We start from the raw sequence: 21,533 nt of genomic DNA, 5'->3' as shown, positions 1-21,533 counted from the left end.
ACAAAGCGCTTGCGGTGCGCGGATACGTCCGGAAATAAGTGCACGTTAGTGAGGTTTCTATATTTCTTTTCTTTTTTGAAGCTTGGGCAGCTTTTATTGCTGTTGTTGCCTAAATGTTTATTAAGGAAGCATGTAATTCATGTAAGCGTACGGCCTGTGCATCTGCTATGCGCTAGAGGTAGACGTAGACTCTGTCTTGTTGAAAACCAATCCTCTTCCTTACGCCGAAAACGACAAAGTCTAAAGCCTTACTTAATTTTCTCGTAAGCTCTGCATTCCAAATACACAAGCAATCGTTTAAGGTATTTGTATACATGTCAGCAGCAGCAGCAGTATATGTATCTGAACACACACAATTTAGTGTTGCGAAGCTACCTAAGCGCGATTAAGGTGACTCATTTTGCTAAGTTTGCAAACAATTTACTCGTTTATTATAAATGGCATCATACACATTGTAACCAGAATAAAGGGCCGAGGGGCAGTATGGTGCGAATATCCTGCTAAAATGAAACGAAAGCTTCTTTATCATTATTATTGCTGACATTTCTTGCTCACAATCTGTAGCCGCTACTGTATCGGCACTCGAGTTGCACCTTGAGTCCTTATCAAAACGATGAATACGTTGTTGAGTAGTATGCCGTAAAACTTTGCATGCGCGCAGTATAAGTGCGTTTTAAATGCGGAGCATTTCTTAGTCGCACCTGCGGCGTCGGCGGCGCCGTCCACACCCCCACTGCGCATGCTCGGCTCGTCTCGTGCCGGCAGCAAGCCTCTCCTCCCTCCTCTCCCTCGAACGCGGGCGGTGTGTTAATAAGCGGCGGAGCGCGCGTTCGGAATTCAATCAAGGGCGTCTTTACTTGGCTTTCGCTTGACTTGACGCTTTGCTTGACTCGAGTAGATGCGATGGAAGCAACAGTACCTTCAATCAGCGTCCCACCACTCGTTGAAGGCAACGTTACCCCACCGTCACCGTCGTCGGCGTCAACAACAGCAAGCAACGTAGAAGACAAGGCTGCGAAGAGACGAGCATACGACGCTGAACGGAAGCGTTTGAAGCGAGCTGCGGACCCGGAACTTCGTGCACGCTGGAGCCGTTCAAGTCGTACTTGGTGTGCGCATCGTGTAACAATTAAGCATTCCCAAACCATACCCAATTACGCAACATTCACGCGATACCCCCACCACTCTGCGACACATTTACTCGAGTTCCCCCCGTGGGAAGGTGCGGGCGACTTTTCTTTTTGTATCTGCAGTTTCTTTTTCTGTATCTGCAGGTTTTCTCGCATGCCCAATTGCACGCACATATTATTGAGTGTTTCCAATACTGTTTTACACTTTGTGCGGCAGATGCACGGCGTCGTTTATCTCTTTTATTAATAATAATAATAATATCTGGGGTTTTACATGCCAGAACCATGATATGATTATGAGGCACGCCGTGGTGGAGGGCTCCATGAATTTTGACCACCTGGTGTGCTTTAACCTGCACTGACATCACACAGTACACGGGCCTCTAGCATTTCGCCTCCACCTAAATGCGACCGCCGCGGCCGGGATCGAACCCGTGACTTTCGGGTCAGCAGCCGAGCTCCGTCACCACTATACCACCGTGGCGGACGTATTCTTTAAGGCGAAAGCCTTAAATGCCTCATCAAACGCGAAATTTGACCGTCGGCGTCCCGCGTCTACGGCGTCAGCGTACCACGACGTTGGGGACGAGGGATGCAAAAAATCATCGTCACGTGATGACGTCACCATATGACGTCATCATGGCTTCACAAATTTTGGCGTGACGTCATATGATGCCGTTATCACATGGCATCGTAGCTTGGTCAAAAGTGGGCAGATCACGGAGGCAGTGCAAAACCTGGTGAGGTGCCTCCGATCTTGGAGGCAATGCAAAACCGCGATTTGTGCGCAAAAAACTGAGAAGAAGAAGATGGCTTTCGAAGGGAGCCTGTGAGTTTTTATTTCATTAACTGGTTTTCCATGACGTACTCATTGTACAACTTGACTTTGTTTTTTGTATTTGTTTACTGGCATAGAGTGTCTACTGTACACAATGCTTCCCCGTCTTTTTGTTGTTTTCATGCTTCTTCTTTGTATAGACGCTTCGCGATAACTGTTTGTATGCGCATTCCTGTATGAGCCTTCAGGGCTTACATTATTAATAAATAAATTGCTTGCTCACAAAAATAAGAAACTGAATGTGTGTGTGTGCGCGTTAATATCCAGTGTACAGGCCATTTGTTTGTGCGCTATAATGCTGCGCTGACAGAAGCAATTACACAAATAAAACGCAAATTACACAATAAAACACAACTGCCACTAGTTCATTCACAGTGATCGTTAATGATTAAAAAAACAGAAACTGCGTAATTATTTAAGACAGGACGGAAATGTAACCTTGAAACAGAGAAACAGGGAAGGATAAAAAAAATTACACCATTTCCCGCTAAAGGGGACCATGAGGCGATGCGAAGCCGGAGCACTTGCACGATCGCGTTCCGTTGGCGTTCGTTGGGCATGCTACCGACCTCGCGTCGTGGAACGCGAAGAGAAACGCTACGCGCGTCTTGTCTTCCCTCTAGCTATAGTGCTCTAGCCTGGCCGTTAATTCTCACAGGGCGAGCGGGGAACGCGGTCGACAGGCGTGCGAGAGGGGGCAGCGTAGGAGAGGGGGGAGGGGACGCGCATGCGCTGGTGCTCATCGCAGCGTTGCGCAGGAGAGAATTTCGGTATGTCTAGCCCGCGTTTCAGAGGAAGAAAGGAAAGGGGGAGGGGAGAGGGAAAGTAGAGAGGGGAAAGAGGAGAGGGGATGTGGAGATGGGGAAAGGGGAGAGGGGAAGTCGAGAGGGGAGAGGGTGAGGGGAGAGGGGAAGAGGACAGGAGGAATGGTGAGGGGGAGTGGAGAGGGTATGCGCATGCGCAGTAAGGGTGGTCACGCCGCACACCACCACCACCACCACCACCACCACCGGATTGAACTCCGCCATAAGATACTTCGCATCTAATTAACTGCACAAATACATACATGGGCATCAGATCAGCACAGAAGGCGTACTTGAAACACATAAAGGAATATAAAAAACAAGAACACGCCGTGGTTTTAGTTATGGTGCTTGAATGGTGACCCGAAGGTTGCGGGATGGAATCCCTGCCGCAGCGGACCCATTTCGATGGAGGTGAAATGACAAAGGCCCGCGTACTTAGATTTAGGTCTACGTTAAAACAACAGATGGACAAAATTTCGGGAGCCTTCCACTATATACGGCGCCACTCATAATCATGTCGCGGCTCTTAAGACGTAAATTCTCACAAATAATTATTATTAGCAAAAAAGAAGGATCTGATCTGCAGACAAACACGCATAATATATTCCACGATACATTTCAAATCACGAAAATAGCGAAAGCAAAAATCAAAGGCAGATACAGGACCAACGAAGTGCAGTAAAGAATGTTTTCGAAGAAAAATGCAGGATTCATGCATACGTGAACCAAAGCATTTTAAATCAGTGTATCCATTTATTGCGCAAGGTTAACACCGGCAGAAGTTATCCTTGCATGTGCATTTGAAATACCGGCCGGAAACTTACGCTGCAAGTGCATATGTGTTCTTCGGATGCCGCTTGTCACGTTTCAGGGGCGTAGCCAAGGGGGGGGGGGGTTGGGGGGTTCAACCCCCCCCCCCCCCGAAATTTCTCAGTTTTGCTTGCCTATATATACACGCACACATAAAAACGCACGCACGAACATACATAAAGTAAGGTTGAACCCCCCCCCCCCCTCCCCGAAAAAAATTTCTGGCTACGCCCCTGTCACGTTTGATTTTTATTGTCCAAAGAAACCTCGTATCTTCTAAAACGATACAGCTCCCAGCGTTTCTGGAATGATTGGTGCACTGCGGCACGCAACACCCGGCCATGGTGACGGTAGCGAGCGCATTAAACTGGAGGGAAGCGAGCACGGACCTAAAAACACGCGCGCCACGCACAAGTGACCGGGCGGGGGATTTAAAATGGCGGCCCCGCTGCCGCCAAGGCCGAGGAGGAGGCACCTGCCCTTTCAAAAGCTGATGATGATGATGAATCAACTTTTATTAAGCCCAACTGTGTTGGTAGTGCACGCAGGCACCAGACGGGGCGGTTCCCTAGTTTCGGGACCCGTATGTATCTCCTGGCCCCTGTCCGTCAGTGCAAGCTGAGTCGGTAGGGCGGGGCTGGATAACAAGGTCTCCCATCGCTCAAGGGGTTGGGGATTGGGGGTGTTGGGGGGGAAGGGAAGGAGGGGGTTTTTTTAGTTCTGTGCACTCTGTCAAGATGTGCGGTAGGGTGCCATTCTCGCTCTTGCAAAACGGACAGAGCGTGTCGTGTTCCGCAGGGTACATGCGGTTCATCAGTACAGGATGCGCAAGCGATCCCGCCTGCGCTCGACGGAGTATCGTCTGTTGTTGCCTGGTCAGTTCGGGGTCACCACTCTAAGCGGGGGCGCGCGCATCGAGGCACTCTACTCTTGCTATATGGCTCTGTGCTTGCCTGGCATGGGCACTCTTAAAAAAAAGGTTGTAGTACTTACTAACTTCGGTTTACTAACTACTTATCACATATGTTACTACCCTGTTAGTAAGTGCGGTTAGTAACGGGGACGTTAGTAACCGTTACTACCCTCGCCGTTACCAAACGCACTTAGTAGCGGTTACTACCCTTCTCGTTGCTAACTAGTAAAATAGGTAGTAACGGTTACTACAAAAAAAAAATAGTAACCGTGATCCTTTCGCATCACGAGCCTCTTGCTTTTATAACGGTCAAATTCGCGAGCATCAACATTGCGATATATCATTAGGTAATTATGCACAGTATGACATGAATCAGAACAGCACACATACACAACGACAAGGCTAGGCGACACATATAACTCAAAAGTGTTTCCAGGAGTATATATAGCCCTACCTCTGGGGTACGCAGCTGGTGCCAGTGGGCAGCTAGGCTTTAGGATAGATAGGTTAAGTTATGCGCCTGTATTTATATAGCGTACAATTTTATTAGGTGCGCGAGGTAACGTAGCGTAGAACTTTTAATCAAGCATATTAAGAAAATCAATATGTTATATGTATATTTTGCGTAATATCATCTCAACATGGCCTAATATATAAGACCCAACACGGGGTACAAAGCTTACTAATATCACCTCAATGATCTTGAATGGATCCCCGTGCTAATGAATAGGTTGTAAAAAGCTCGTAATAATAACTTCTATAATTCGCTTAACAAGTTCATTTAACAGGTGCATCGCAAAAAGTTAGTAACGGTACGCAAGAGGTAGTAACCGTTGCAACTTTTAAGTGTCTGCTAACGTAGGTAGTAAAAAGGTAGCAAAAAGTTAGTAATGGTCCAAGAAAGCTAGTAACAGCGGCTGTTACTATTTGCTCGTGGTTACAAGCTTTTTGCTAACTTTTTTTTAAGAGTGTGCCACACTGCGGGAATACGTGGAATTATTTCCTTGCGCCTGATGTCTCCGTTTTTTTTATGATTTATTACAGCGGTGCGCCGACTAATTTCGGTTTCGTCCTTCGGCCGGTTCCCGCTTGTTGCGCCCGCAAAACTGATGGCTTTCCGGTTTAGAATCTTTCAAAAAATTACCGATTTGTTAATCTCTCGTTTATTGCTCCCCGGTACGCGATTACGCCTGTTTCCGTGCAGGCGCTGACTGACACAAACGATGCCTCTGTGGTAGCGTTTCCTGTTAAGGGTACTCACAAAAACCGCTTCCGTCTCGTTGGCGATAAGACGAAGGATCATTATGGGTTTCGGACTTGTTTTCGCTTTCCGGAAGCGCTCACAATTACCCAGTTTTCCTTCAGTGTGCTCACCCGCGCAGTTTGCTTTCGCTATGGAAGTGCGCGCCGGTTTCTCTGCCGCAAGCGAGTGTAGAGGAATCGCCGCTCGACTGCCGAATCAGAATCTGAATCAGTAAATGTCAGTCCGGCATACGAGGAGAGACTTACGAGTTAATTAAGACTCACGTTTAATGAGTGAGCGACATCTCAAACATGGCTTTCTACACTGACGTTTATTTCAACGCGTAAATTTTAACAGTCGTGGCGCGCGCGCGCGCGCGCGCGTGTGTGTGTGTGTGTGTGTGTGTGTGTGTGTGTGTGTGGATATATATATATATATATATATATATATATATATATATATATATATATATATATATATATATATATATATATATATTGCTTTGGGCTCACTCGGAATCAGAATTATCAGTGTTCAATTTATCTTGCTGTTACTCACGAATAAACCATGTGTATATAACAACCCAAATGATTTTTTTTGTCACTTTGCGGTCACCCAGAAAAATTTTAGACAATTTTTTTCTGAACTAAATTCGTCTGAAAAATTTAATTCAGCAATAAAAAATACACAATTTTGGGACTCATTTCGCGAAAAAAATCGATCCACAAAGGGTCGATAAAGTGGACGGAGGACGACCGCCGAATCGGACGCGTTATCCGAAGGGCGAAGGCTGTAGGTTCGGTCCCTACCATCTGCACTTTTCATCCACTTTAATTTCTTTACATTTATATCATTATTACCACACTGCACTTAAGGGCGGGACACTAAAGGGAAAACAGATTTTTGTCGTATTACTCTTTCACAGCACCAAAATCGCCGCGCTTACCGCGAGAAGACGCTTGGTAAGAGAGAAGACGTGCAAAAAGAAAATGGCGATTGGTGAGGGGGTCCTAGTAGACGCTGTCAAAGTTTATGACGTCATGGCGATTGGTGCGGGATCCTTGGAATTTCCCGCACCAATCGCCATGACGTCATAAACTTTGACAGCGTCTACTAGGATCTAGGTCGTTCTTAATCGGTAAGTATGCTGTACATTGTCCGCTGAAGGGGCCAGAGGCTTAACATACCAAGTTTCAGGAAATTTCGTTGGGCCAATGTCGACAAAATATGAAAAATGCACTTTGAAATCCGTGACGGCACGTGCAGAAATTTTGGCGCGAAATTTAAGCACGAGACTTTGACCTTGATTTTCTCCTCTATTATAAAAGGTATGATGGTGAAAGTAACGACCTTAGAGTTTTCAGAGTAAAATTTATCAGTATAAACCTATTCATTGTTTCACTTTAGTGCCCCTATGTGCCTACTTTTCTTGGCTTCGTTTTTTGGTTTCATTAGGTTGTACAGTAAAAGCATTCACGAGATTCAGCCGAACAAGTATGAGTTGAAAATTGAATTCGCTTGACACTGCCCTATCTGGATTTGGCTGCTGTCGCTCGGTCATGCTGATGCAGGACGGTGCCACTGAGCACCAGCTAGGTACCCACAGGCCTTGAGGCCCCTAGCTGTCCGCGAAAAATTACACAATTAACATTTCTTTCTCGGAAAAACTAGGGGTGTGCGAGTATTCGAGTTCGACTCGAATAATACCTGATCGCGGAATTGAAGCCTTTTCACAAACTGCGATGCCTAGGCCACGATGGTTTTGAAGTGCGTCCCCGGTATTTCCGCGGCCCGCGCGAAAACCTCGGCGCTGAGGAGGGTCACCAGTGAAAATTTGGTCACGCTACAGCCGCCACTGCCGAACTGCCCGTTCAGAAACTCCAAACTTGCGTCCCGACGCGCAGTTAGTTTTTACGGCATGGAGAATAACAGCCCTCTTGAACAATGCTACAATCTAAGAAAAAAAAATCACAGCATATCCACGGAGTGAATGATGATGAGTGGGCGAAGCTGCGGAGGTTCATCGGTAAATAGAGGTGTGCGAATATTCGAGTTTCGAATTCGAATCGAATAATACCTTAACGAATAATTCGATTCGACTTTCGAATAGCTAGTATTCGAAGTTTCGAATAATTCGAGACCGCGAATATCTAAAACGCGACGAAGGCGAATGGTGCAACTTGGTTAGGGTGGGGTGGATAAAGCTAACGCTGACGTCGTTACTGTCGGTCTTTCAATAAAACATTCAACGAAATCCTGGTTCAAAGCGAGCGGATGTTTATTTTAAAGGAGATTGTGTCATTTCCGCGCTTCATGGCTCCAGCAAAATAGGCCAGGGAGGTCTGGGAGACTGTGGAACTGCTAGCGCCAAAAAATAACCAACACACTGAGCTACAGTCAAGAGGTTAAAAAATACTTCATTCAGTCCCTGATCCCAAGAAAGGATGATCATGGGAAATACTGGAAAGAGCATGGAGCTGCACTTTATCCAGGTATCGTCAAAATTGCTTCGCGATACATTCCCATGCCTGCTACAGAGGTGCCCAGTGAGGGCATATTTTCAACTGCAGGAAACACCAACCCATCACGGTGAGAGAACCTCAAGCCAGGTCATGTGGAGCAGCTTGTGGTGCTGCATGAAAATTTGTAGCCTTTCGGTAGCAGCAACTCACCGCATTAGGTGCTCGATGACATGAGCAGATTTCACTTCCTTGTTCTTTCTTTCAATTTGCAATAAAATCTTTTGTATTCGATATTCGATTCGATATTCGATATTTTTGTCCACTATTCGGCACTATTCGATTCGAATTCGATTCGAGATGAAATTCCACTATTCGCACACCCCTATCAGTAAACCGTGAATCTTCCGTGAATTTTGCCCAGTACATCATCACCGACGTGAGATCGGGCGCTTTTATACTAAAGGTTCGATGAGAGTTATGACGACTTGCAGCTCACTTTAATATTACATGTACGCTGTGAATTTTCATTGTTTAGAAAACCATTGCTTTAGAAAACATCTGGCGTCTTTCGTTAAGCAGCTGGCGTCTTTTCGTTTTGCTTTAGAAACATCTGGCGTTCTTTCGTTTTGCTTTTAGAAAACATCTGGCGTCTTTCGTTGGTTTATTTCGTCAATCAACGGTGTTTTGAACAAAATTTTTATTGTTTAATCACGCACAGGAGAAATCTCACCAGGCACTACCTTGGAGGTAAACAATGGCTGCTAATGGGAATGAGAGCTTTTAGCTAACACTTACACTTCTACTTCTACTAACGTTTCCTACTGGAACATGCCGATGGCTGCTAATGGGGAATGAGAGACAGAAGAATTCGGCTTTTAGTTAACGCGCACGCTGCGAATTTTTTATTGTTCAACAACGCACAGGAAAAATCTCCCACCGGCACCACCTTGGAGGTCAAGATCTGGTACTAGCGTTACGACTGGTTACGCACTACTACGAGGGACGAACGGGTGCCGCCTTAAGGAGCTTCGCCCCTAAAAATGAAAGCCCTGCCCACAGAGCTGCGGCGCGCCTGTGAAAGGCAGTCGTGCTATAGCTGGTTTTCGTTCGATCCGCAAGTACCTTTTCTCGACTAATGCAAATACTGTGCATATTGAGAGCTAAAGGTTCGTCGTTGCTACCTAAAACATTACATTTCGCTGAGCAGCGATGTCAGAATCCATGAAGAAATTTACCAGGGCGTCCCCGAACTAAAATCAGCGACACAAACGTGTGTGCGTATGGGAAAGGGTTTGACGTCACCGCAATGAGTGAGCGCTACTGAATGGAGATTCTCTGTGGGAGGGACAGCGATGGCTGTGGGCGGAGCTGACATTTTTCCTTAGTCGACAGTACAGTGAGCTAGAATATACTAGTGAGCTAGAATATATTCTAGTTCACTGTAGTCGACAGAGACGTAGCACCATTTCTATCCGAACAAGAAAAGCCAGGTGTAGATTTTGATGCTGTGGCTTTCTGGGCAGGGATACTGCCGATCAGCTCTGCTGATGCAGGAAGATCAGTCAGGAAGATGACGCTTGTGGGACACAGCGCTGACACTGTGTCCCACAAGCGTCATTCTCTGAGTGAAGTAAGGACAAAACATCAACTGGTACTCCGCCACAACAGCTTCCTTCAGTTTTAAATTAATGCAAGCACGTTTTGAGGCTGAAAATGTTTAATAAATAAACGGTTACATGTACCTAATGTCTGTTCAATGTTACCGCAGAACTTCGCAGGATTCTGTCTGGATTTGTAGAATTCCAAGTTTTCTAGCGCATAAAGTTAGGGGGTCTATGAATATAGTTACAGCGGCCGCCCAACCATAGGCGTGCGCCTAACTACTTGCGTGTGCTCACCATAGGCGTGCGCGGCGTTCTCCATGGGGGGGGGGGCACAAGCTTCATCGCAGCGTCCCCACCTCCCCCTCCCGTTGATCCAGTCCGAAAGAAAACGAGTTAAAAATGGACACAGAAATGAAAACGAAGCGATGTCGTGCTTCTCACAAAGGCCTGCCATAGGTACCCGGCTTTCCGGGGTAAAAGTGGGATTGAATGCAACATCAGGGGTCTTGGTCGCAGTTATCGTCAAAAACATGCGTAACCGGGGGGGGGGGGATTCAATCCCCCCCCCCCTCCGAAATATTTCAGTTTTGCATGTGTACATATACAGGTACACATAGGCGTGCGCAGGGTTCCCCATAAGGGTGGGCGAAGGTAGAGTTACTGTATGCTACCTTTCTAAAGGTAGCATATAAAGTAACTCTAGGCGAAGGTTCATCGCAGCGCCCCCCCCCCCCCCGTACTAAAAGTATGGGGCAGACGTTGCGCCCCTCCTTTCTTAGGTGACCAGGGGGGCGGCCGCTTCCTCCCCCCCCCCCCTGTCCCCCCGTGCAAACGCCTATGCAGGCACACATACAAACGCACGCACGAGCACACGTAAAGTATGGCAGAATCCACCCGAAAAAAATTTTTGCTACGCTACTGGTAGCCATAGCCATGCGTTAAAAGATGGCGTGAAAGGTCCGAGTGAGTGAAGGTATGGGCTTGAATTGGCGCCCCTCCCCCCTTTGGACGATTAGGGGGGGGGGGGGGGGCTCCTTGTGCGCACGCCTATGGTGCTAACATTACACAGTAGCAACACTAGCTCGCTGGGAATCGAGTGAGCGAACGCATCTAAAGAAAAAAAAAATGCTGAAGTTCATGACGCGCTCTGACGTAGCTTCTTCCCCCTTTGAACTCAGGGGAGTAGGCAGGAACTTTTTTCGGGGGGGAGGGGGCACCTCCTTGGTCTGAAGTGGTGACCGGGCAGGTAAGTGTGGTCGAGGTTCATTTTGCGCTCTGTATCCAATGGGAGAAAAAAATTTCCCGGGGCCCGGTGTGCCACCCCCTGGCTACGCCACTGCCAGGACCTTACGCTGCGAAGGCATCACTCTGCTGTGCACATTTTTTTCCCAAGAATGTGAATATATCTGAACGAAATTGCGGTCTACCCGCAGTGGAAAACAAATGTGAAAGGAGAACACTTCTTATGAAGGTTTCGTTGAATTTCGTGGTAGTCGAATAAAAGCCCTCAAAAGGACAAAACATGAAGTCGGCATAGAGGATTGTACAACATCAGGAAAATTCCAGCTTTGCGAAATTTTTATGCCAAATAGGTTAACAAAACTTGAAATTCGGCGAGGTGGTGCATAGCGTTTGGGAACATTAGAACGCAAAACCAGACATTCGCAAGAACATCTTGTGTTCCTCGTTCTTGTGAATGCCCAGTTTTGCGCTCCTATGTGTTCCCAAAATTGATGCCAGGCATTCGGATGTCGCGGCAAGCGCCTTCTATGGGGCCGCTCTAGAGTCGAGTCGAAAAAAAAAATTGCGATGGAATTTGTGACCTCCGAGGCCTTCTGGGTCCCGGCGCTACTCCACCAGGCTGAAACGTTCACGTCTAGTAAGTCCATGACGCTGGCGGCGATCATCTGCCTTGCCGGGAGCGTACCGAAGTAGTCATCGCAGGTTTTGAGTGACCCGCCGGGAGAAACAGACAGGAGAATGTGGGTCAGCTTTGCCCTCGGTGCATCGCACAGAGAGCAGGAAGGTGGGATTGGTCGACTGTAGGCTGAAGAACGCTGGAATGACGACCAAAGACGCCTAGCCGCCCAAAAACAACGTTCCCAGAGAAGGCTGCAATGTACCATAAACCTCTGCGCTTACACATCTTAGACACTCCCTGAGGAAATTATGCGTGGATTTACTTAAATTGCTGGATATAATCGGCCCGTGCGCTCTCGCCACGGCGAAGCGATGCCACAAGGCCCATCAGCTCTAGCGTTTGCATTGGTCATCGCGCCCAATGATGGATGTCTACAGTCGGCACTGCGAGAAAGTGCGCGGCGCGTTATCCTCCCGTGCTCACGCGGTTCGTTCTATCACCTTTCCAGTGGCTTTACGTAAGAAATTTGCGCCCGTCACCGTGACAACGGCACCAGCGGCGACCAATCGGAGGACGCGTGCTTGCCACAACGCACTTGAGCGTCACTCGTAGGTTTAGAACGACTGGCTCGTGGTGTCTCGGTGTCCTTCAAAAGCGGCACAAAAACGTGAGTGTTTTACCCAGATAAGAACCTGCTTCAACGAGGGCGAGTCGCGATTATACGGTATAGTAGCAGTAGTAGCTGCCGGATTCGCCATTTTGCGTTGATGGATTCCTTGTGCTGCACCAACCGTCTTTGTTGCGTCGTCGCACCGGCTGGACGTCGCGGTACATAGCGCATCAGTGTAGGCTTCAGTCGTCAGTGTGGATTGACACAGCCGTGAAACGCAGCTTGACGGCACCGACGTCCATTGTGCTCTTAAATTTGCTCGCATCTTTCCCCCCAGAAGTGGAAATCCGCCGATTATCGGCCTTACGTCACCGGTGTAGGAAAGAAACGCGGGGTGTTATGTCAAGCCTCGTCTGTTAGTGAGCACGCTTGCGTGCCGTTGTCAGATGTGAGGAGGCGCGGTGCCCGGAAGCACTTTGTTCCAGAGCTTACGTACTCATCAACCCATCATCATCTGCCCCGGCTTGTGTCGCTTCGAAACGCCCGGTGATGCCCGTTGACAGATCAGGCGCCCTCGCGACAACCTTTCTGGCAGGCGCGCAGACGCCGAACGAGCCGTCTCGTAAAAACTCGTGAAAGGTTTCCCCGAAAGTGATCTGATAGTGTGCTTTCAGCAGTTGACTCCTCGCATGGCTGTGATTAGGTCAGAATTTATTGCACCGAAAGTACGGTACGAAATCCGGGATGTTTTCCTAGTGTCTTGCTCGGAGACGTGACGTGCACGAGCCCTGCGATGGTTGGTACTCCTAGCCTTGATATTTTGTTCTTGACATCGTCTAAGCAACAAGTACACTTTTTGGCTGTTTTGGGTCATTTTGTTTTATTAACCCAGGTTTGTAATCTTAAAGTCACATTGTTTAAAAATTGTTTGATATGCAACGAATGCTTGATGTAGGAAACTTCCAAATGAGGAAAAAAAAAAGTGTGCTTTTGCTATGTAAATTGTGCATTGTGATCCCTGAAATTGGCAAATGTATTCCATTGGGTAGAACATGCGATCATTTGTATACGGAAGCGTAATTGCAGTTTTTTAAGCGAAGCAAATAATAATATTTAGTGCAGAAGCAGCAGGAGAACAAAAAAAGAGGAACACATGTGCAGTGTTGACACACATCACTCTTTTTTTTTATCCTTGTGTTTTCTGTGCTAAAAATTCATTACTACGCATTACCAAAAATGCCTAACGTCTACCCTTGTGAGCTTAATAACCTTACATTTGGTCCTTGCCCCACCATGTGCCTAGATCTATACAGTACATCTTCACTGCAGTGCAAGGGTTTTTGCTGTCAAAGTTCTTGAGGAGGCTGCTGTGCCTGTGCCATGTTGACACTGGAAATACCACAGCTGGCATTGATCCGCATTACTTTTTAGCAAGGTTCACAGAACCTGCTTGTGCTGTGTGCCAGTATTTAGGGTGAGCCCCCCCTCCCCATTGGCGTAGCTGGGTGGGGTCCAAACCACTGGGAAATTTTTCAGCTTTGCATGTGTATATATGCACGCATGAACATACATACATAATGGGTGGTTGACCCCCCCCCCCCTTTCCCGAAAAAAAAAATTCTGGCCCTGCACTTCCCAGAAAAGACATGACACCATGACACATTACATTACAGTTCCTGGTGTGAGGGTCATTGCATGCGTTCCCATGCTTGTCGCTGATTGCATTTTCTCGATGCACTCTCCTTGGCACTGCACACTGTGATGATTCAGGGAAGCACAGCCTTTTGTGATCCACCAGGACCCTTCTTCAGGCACTCACCATACACTGTCGGGGGTATAAACTGCCCTCCACACAGCTTTCGTGTTGTCAAAGAAAAAAAAAAGAATTGCGAAGAGCAAAGTCCAGTCTTTCAGGTGGTTGAGTCAGCGATTAGGGTTCCCTCTTGTTTTTTTTTTGTTGATAATATAAAGGGACCTTAACTGTTATCTTATTTGGACTATGTGTATAGCCACGATGAAGCAGGATGTCCAAAAAGTCTCATCTTTTGGTCCTTAAAACTGTAGTATACCATTAGACCTGCTGGTGGACCTGGGTAGTGACTGTGGGTTGGCTGTCTCCTATACTGGCTAAGGGCTTCCTTTTCTTGACGTTTTGCTGAAAATGATCAGGTTATCTGCAGTATCCATTTTATTGGTGTTTCCTGTGTGTGTGCATCACTGAGGTAGTCTTTCTAAACATAGGTAATATTTCTAAACACTCAGCATGGAAGATGCACAGTTGTGAAGTCACCCTTACAATCCATTTTCTTGTTTCATCTAATAGGAGGTGTACATGAAGCAATGTTTATTGGTTCCCTCCATGAGGTATTTGTATGGAATGGCTTTCGCATTCACCAATTCTTCTTGAGGTTGACAGTTACATGACGTAAAAGTGCAATTCTAAAATACAGACATTCAGGTGTTGATATGTGTGGCACCTATGACCTTTAGTGTGTCAGCTAGCGATAGCTGTCCTCCTCATCAAAGTCCCGTCAACATTTTGGTGATGGCTTTTTTTGCACTGATGACATGTACAGTTGCAACTGAATAAAAAGATTAGCTCAAGGGACTGGAGTGGGAAAATCGTGACATGCGGTGACCCACCTTCCTCGAAGGGGTTGAGCCTCCCGTACAGCAGCACGAACGGTGGGCGGTCTTTCGCTGCTCTCGGTGGCGTGGGTCGATCTGTTGGCTGTACTCGTCGCCAGTGTCACGATCTTGCCCGGGATCGTGAACGAGAGTGGTTGGGGCACCCGCGCTTAGAAGAGACGACCCAACACCGTGGTGGTGGTCACAGCTACTGACCGAGAGTTGCGCTTGTCGGTGTTTATTATTGTCATGTCCAATGTTGCCCTCTGAGCCTGACGGGCCAACGAAGCTACGTTAGGGGGGGCACCACATGCTTGTAACATTCATGAGTGCCTCGAACTGAAAAACTTCGACACTGTTTCCCAGCAGCATTCAAGAGGGCTGCCAATGCATCCTTCATGCTGAAAAACAAACAAGTGCGCGGCAGGAAGCAAATTGGCAGTTTTTCAACAGGTGGTGGGGCAGCGGCGAATTGCAGCGTGACCAAATTTTCACCTGTGAAGCCAAGCACCAGGGTATATGCGAGCAGAAGTCTAAACACTTTCCGTTGCTTGTGGCACACATGAACAAACTGCACGATCGGTTTCTCCTGGTGATACGCAAAATTGTCATGCAAGAAGCCTGCGTCGTCACATCGGAAACGGGAATGCAGAGGGCACACTTCAAGGCCAGCAGGGCTTGGGCATAAAAGTTCTTGAAGAGGGCTGGTTTGACGATGACGAGTGAGCACATGTAGTCTATCCAGCGACTACGTGAATAAATTTCCTTTATGAAATGCGTTCGTGCGTTTTTTTTTTGTTTTTTGTGCTGTGCGATTTTTTTGGGCGGTTAACCTTCATTCGAGTCGACTTACAATCGTGTAAATATGGTAGTTTTGTTAATTCGGGTTGATGACGGCATTGTACCCTCCAGGTACCTGCCAGGGAATGGAAATTTCTTTGTAAGGTTGGGAACATGGCAAAATAAGGTTTTATTAGATCAGGGTTTTAACTGTAGATGTGAAATTCACCACGCCATTTGGGCACTTAAACATTTACTGTGTAAAGTGTGAGAACTGTATCACAAGCAGTTTCTGTACTCTGCACGCAGCCAGACCGGTCTCCTGCCATCTCTCACCTGCTCCCGTGCTCTGAGCACCACAAGCCGCCTGATGATGCCATCGGACTACAAGCCACCCATGAATGACGTACCTCGCGCCAAAGGTGAAGAGCGGAAGGATGTGGCTGCCAAGCGGCCACAGAGTTCTGGAATTTCAGTGCCCTTCCGCGTCACGCCTGGCCGTCACAATGTCGTTGAACGGCTCCCCTTGCGACGGCCAAAGGAGGCGCTGCAGCAACAGTTGGAACAGCCACAGCGACAGTTGGAACAGCCACAGCGACAGTTGGAACAGCCACAGCGACAGTTGGAACAGCCACAGCGACAGTTGGAACAGCCACAGCAACAGTTGGAACAACCACAGCGACAGTTGGAACAGCCACAGCAAAATAACCTGCCACCGAACCCACCCGTGCCAGAGACCACGACACCCTTGACTTTGTTCCAGGAGTCATGGGCGGCTCTTAATGACTACTGGTAAGCTTCTGCCTCTTTTGTTTTCTCGTTGATTTTGGGACGTTAAACCCCGGATATTATTATTATTGTTTTCTCCTTGAATCTGGCCTACATGTCATGCGGTGTCAGTTCTTTCAGCGCCTATCAACTAGGGCAATATCATTTGCGTTAAACGTGTCTCACTGGTTTCTAATAGTCAAATCCCGCTACAACAAAGTTAACGGGACATGCTTAAAAAGTTTGTTGCAGCGGAATTTAATGTATACACCACAAAAGTTAGAAAACCCTGTTATGACTTGACCTCTGATCCTGGCAAGCATGCGAATTATTTTTTGCATCAGGCTCTTACTAACTCAAACTTATTTGGCGGCACTGGAGTTACCATATTTGATCGTGTATAACGTGCACAACTTACACGACAATCCGTAGCCACAGTTGGAGTGCAGGTTATATGCAGATTTCAGTGCACAAGTTAGCTTCATGGCACGGGTTCATGGTAATGCAAGGAAGGCGGCTTCATGTCAGTCCGTAAGGATCTTTGTTTTCTTTTAATTTTTATTTTTTCGTGCTTTGTAGGGGGAGGCAGGTTATATGTAGGGAGGGTAATACGAGAGAAAATACGGCAATGAGATGACTCTCGAGCATGCCGGGCATGGAACAACGCGAATGCGTGTGCCAAAGCTTTGAGGCCAACAGAAAACTGCAAGCCGAAGTATGCGCCACCATAGTCATAAGTGAACGACGAAAAAGCCAAAACGCTCGTGTCTTTTTATGACTTCATTGCCTCCAATCTCCTGCTGCGTTAGCCGCGTACCTTCGGAGCTGCATGTTAGCATGATCATGAGAATAGTGACCGCGGTTTTGTGTGCAGTTGTCACGGCAAACCGTAGTTCAGTTTTCAATCCGTGTGTGCGGGCCGCGCATGCGCCTTCAGTATTGCGTTGTTTACTTTCCATGATTCTGTCTACCGCGGTTTTGTCCACAGAGGTTGTGGCAGAATATAGTTTCACTTGTACCTCCATCTCAGAAATTCCCTTCAGCACTGTGCAGGCTACAGGGCCCCTTAGCCTATAGGACGGGTGATTAGCCCCTTCACATGTATTCATCCGCGTCGCGTCGTCTGCTCAGCATCTCTCTGGCGTTTGCTTGCATGTGTAGGGTGAGTAAAGTGAAGAGACGGCATCACTGAAAAAAAAATGGCTGCACTGATCGCAGCTGGTGCCCTCTGCTTCGAATTTATCAAGTAGTCATCGTGCACTTGTGTGACCTGTAAGTTACAAACTGAGGCTTGTATTTACTTTAGATTAATGTGTTGGCGCTTCGAGAGCAATATGTTCGTCACTATATTGCGCTAATTCCAAGAATTGTTATCAAGTTCTCGGCACATTAGGCTTAGCAGGCATGGCTAAACAAACAGCTGATCTCGCAAATAACGAAAAAATGTAACAAGCGATGACTCGTTTCATCCTTTATTTGTTGCTGCCAGCGCAGTGGGCGAATAGCAAGCGCAAGTTCGGATCGAAGCGAGCAGTCGCGTCTGCATGGGCGCTGCCATGTTGATTTGTAACCACAGTTACGGGCGGTTACTGATATAGCATTTAAAGGCACATGACATAAATGCGAAGAAGAATAAACATATCACGCATCGGTGTGACGTAACGTGCCAAATAAGCGCAAATGTCACAACCCTGCCAATTGTAAGGTAATTACACTTGGAACCATGTTTCGCTGCTCAAGCGTGTGGCTTGCTTACACCCCATAGCCTTGGTAGTGCTGAACGGTAGTGGTGAGATGGAGTATAGGTGCGTGCCACCCGCATGTCACTTCAGAACACCTTGGTTGTGATCCACGATTGCAGTAGTTTTATTTTGAGCGCTATGTCCGAAACATAGTGGAAGTATCTCAAACGATTCTAGCGTGGCCTGCACACACATCAGACCCGCCGACTGCATCGTGGTGGATGCAGTGGTGGATACCGTGCTTCATCGTGGTGGATGAAGACACGAGTCTTGCGATGCGGCTGCACTGCTTTGGAAGTCGCGAGCCAACAAGAAATCGCTGAGTTTCCATGAGAATTTTGCAGCACTCATAGGCAAGTGCCTTTTTCTTAAGTGCTACATTTGAAAAGAACTTAGTTTAAGTGGAAGTTGGTTGGTAACAACTTTATTGACAGTCCTGCAAAGCTTTCGCCAACTGGGCCTTAGGTCTCCCATGTGGGGACGTCGAGGTCTTGCCTCTCCGCCGCCTCGCGGGCCTGCTGTATGGCCCTCAGTTGGTCGTTGAGGCTTGGGCTGCGCAAGGCAGCGGCCCATCGCGGTGGAAGGGTTCCCCGAGTTGGCACCTTGCGGGTTTTCGTTAAAGCATGTGAGTTAAAGTGGCTACCTCAGTGTGGTAGACCTTGCATATGTAATCCCTCATTATAATGAAATCGCGTTACTCGAAATATCGCTTTGTTCGAAATTTCTTCTGGTCCCAACCCAAACGCGTGCATATTAAGCTGCATCACTCGAAGCGCACAAAGAGCTTCATCTGCTTAGAACGAATTGGCAAGCAGAGGCGTGGCGGTGACTCTTTTGTGCATGCAGTATCGAACTGATCTCATGCAGGCACAGAACAGGCCACAAAAGTACCAAACCCACGACCGATTACCGCCTAGTAACGGATACCAAGTGAGGGCAGAGTGCTCCCAGCTGTTTACTGTGGAGCGAACGGGAGCTATGAAATTTCATGGTGCAGTGCGCCCGAACCATTAATCTCGGTCTTAATCTCATCGCTGGTGTCCTTTGTGATATAATGTTCACGAAAATAAAGTTTTCCTGGTGCGTTGCGACGCCAGAAAACAGTGGTCTCTTGGATGCCAAGAAGTGTCCAAAAGACCGCGGGCTGAGTTGCGTCCTAGCATTCCATGGGGTGCTCTCGAGCAAAGCTTTAGCTCTCAAACGAGCACTTCTGGTGCTGAAATGCGTGCTAGGGTAATTGAATTTTCTTCCCGGACATGACGGTGCGCGAACACTGATGTTTGAACTGTTGAATTAGCAGTTTTGTTGACAACGGGGCACGGAAAAACTCTCGTTTTGCAAACTTCACGGCCGCATGCCTCGGGAAAAATTGCCCAGTGACCATGCAAAGCCCCTACTGCAAAACCGGTCAGTTTTCACGGTGCGCTGTGTACCACAATGAGCGGTTAACCCCTTAACTGCTTTGGACGAGCAGAGCTCGTCCTGCCCAAACTGTCCCCAAAGTGCTTTGGATCGTCCTAGCGGAATAGGTACTCCCCTCTAGCGTTCAGGACAAGAGGCGCTCTTCTACAGCTTAGATTGCGTGTAATCCACCAGATGGCAGCATTTACTTGACAATTCATTTTTCTCCTGCGGAAAGAGCGCAGTTTTTGTATGAAAAGATGGCTTGCGGTGGTGGCCACCCATGCATAGCTGGCTTGTCAACACGAAAAAGAAGCTCTTCATTTTTGTCATCTTCTTAGAGTGATGATGATTCGGATACAGATGTTTATCTTCTGTCCGGAAATGAAGACACCGATGGCGGTGAATTGAGCATCTCCTCCGGTGATGATGGAAAACAGCTCGGAAGCGAACATCGCGAGTGCTCACCAGTGGGTCCTGCTTGATGCGGACAATCCTCCTGTGAAGCCTCCTCGCTTTTCATTCTTGGCCATTCCAGGCATGACTTCCAGCTTGTTTCGCCAGATGACCTTATGGAATATATTCAGCAATTTCTTCAAAAGTGCTTCATTTGCTCTCGGAAGCGAGGAGAAAATGGGAAAAAGTTGAGAAAGGAAACTCTTTTGGTGCAGGAGCTGCAACAGGCCCCCTTGCATTATTCCGTGTTTTGATTTGACTAAGTATGTGGTACAAATATTTTTTCAACATCGACTAGCTACGTTTTGGTACAATCAGATTCGATATCAGCAATAAAAAAATAGGCACTTTTGGTTGGGAAATTTTCAAAAAAATAAAGCACTTAAGGGGTTAATTGTTTTTTGAGCACAACAAACGTGACGTTCGCAACGTGAGCACAACAAACGAATGTTGAGCGTTCTGTGACGTCACCCCCCCCCCCCCCCCCCCCCCCGTGAAAGCGGCCACTGCCTTCCCCTCCTCATTTGCTCTCCAGTCTGTGGGCCGTTCGGGCGCCAGTCACTGCTGTTGCTCACCTTCGTGTCAACTCCTCGCCTCCTTGCTGCCAGTTTCGACGTCGCTGCTCCTCCAAAGCTGCCCTCTGAGCAGAACCTTCCACCAGTAGGTGCCTTTCGGGGTTCATGCTTCATGCATGACTACGATTGCCTTTCTTCTGCAACACATGAAGCTGAAGCCAAGGCTGCCATTGCAACTGTCACCATCATCAGTAGTGCGCACGCGGAAAGCGAGATGCCTTGATGACATTTTGAAACTTCTGTGTCATCTGCAGCAGTCACTTTGGCGCTGACAGCGCGTGCCTTTGGATCCGTGCTGCAAGCCATGTGATTGCGTTATTCAGAGTGCTTCGTTAGGCATGCCTCGCGTGTGTTTTTGCGATCTACAGAGATCAGTGGATCTGCCAGGCTCCGGGCAAAAGTATTGTTGAAAGCAGGGGTTGCTCACACCCGGCAACAACTTGAAACAGTCAAAGCTCACTGGCTTTTTGTGCACCTGATTAAAGTTTTGCTTCACTGAATACATTGTGTTTTGACTTCCTTGCAGTTTTGATGCAATTGTAGCTCGACTGCTTTAGCTTTTCTTGAGTGGTCACTTATATCGAAATACCGCTTATAACGAATTTTTTCGCCGTCCCGCTGACTTCGTTATAACGAAAGATTGCTGTATATTTGTCGGGTATGTACCGAAGTATAGTCTGTGATACTGTGCTGGATTTGGGTACGTGCACGTCTGCAGTTGTCTGAGGGCTGCTGCCGGCGCCCTGTTCAGCTTGTCACTGGGCGGAGGGAAGGTTTGACGGGCCAGGCAGAGGGCCTTGGTAATTTCGTTGTAGCTCGCCAACCGGTATTTAACACTGTCCCGTGGATGACAGTCGCCAGCGCGGCTCGCGAGCTCGTGCACCTTGGCGTGTGCCATATCGTTCA

The 21,533-nt window shown here is 47.7% G+C and overlaps 1 protein-coding gene across 3 annotated transcripts in view; it reads left to right on the top strand.

Moving 5' to 3' along the window:
* The window catches only part of LOC119391925 (uncharacterized), a 129,948-nt gene that overhangs the window by 68,769 nt on the left and 39,646 nt on the right, over nt 1-21,533 (top strand). For 2 of the 3 annotated variants that reach the window (XM_049414472.1, XM_049414471.1), the window contains exons 14-16: nt 15,995-16,260; nt 16,387-16,477; nt 19,063-19,125. In XM_049414472.1, coding sequence (XP_049270429.1) covers nt 15,995-16,260; nt 16,387-16,477; nt 19,063-19,125 — 420 coding nt within the window. The remainder of the gene's footprint in view (nt 1-15,994; nt 16,261-16,386; nt 16,478-19,062; nt 19,126-21,533) is intronic. The other variant, XM_049414481.1, reaches the window with a different exon arrangement.

Source organism: Rhipicephalus sanguineus, chromosome 1 (genome assembly GCF_013339695.2).
Source record: "Rhipicephalus sanguineus isolate Rsan-2018 chromosome 1, BIME_Rsan_1.4, whole genome shotgun sequence".
In the NCBI taxonomy this organism is placed as follows: Eukaryota; Metazoa; Arthropoda; class Arachnida; order Ixodida; family Ixodidae; genus Rhipicephalus; species Rhipicephalus sanguineus.
Note: the sequence above shows the minus strand (reverse complement) of the source record. Positions and strands in the feature narration are given on the sequence as shown.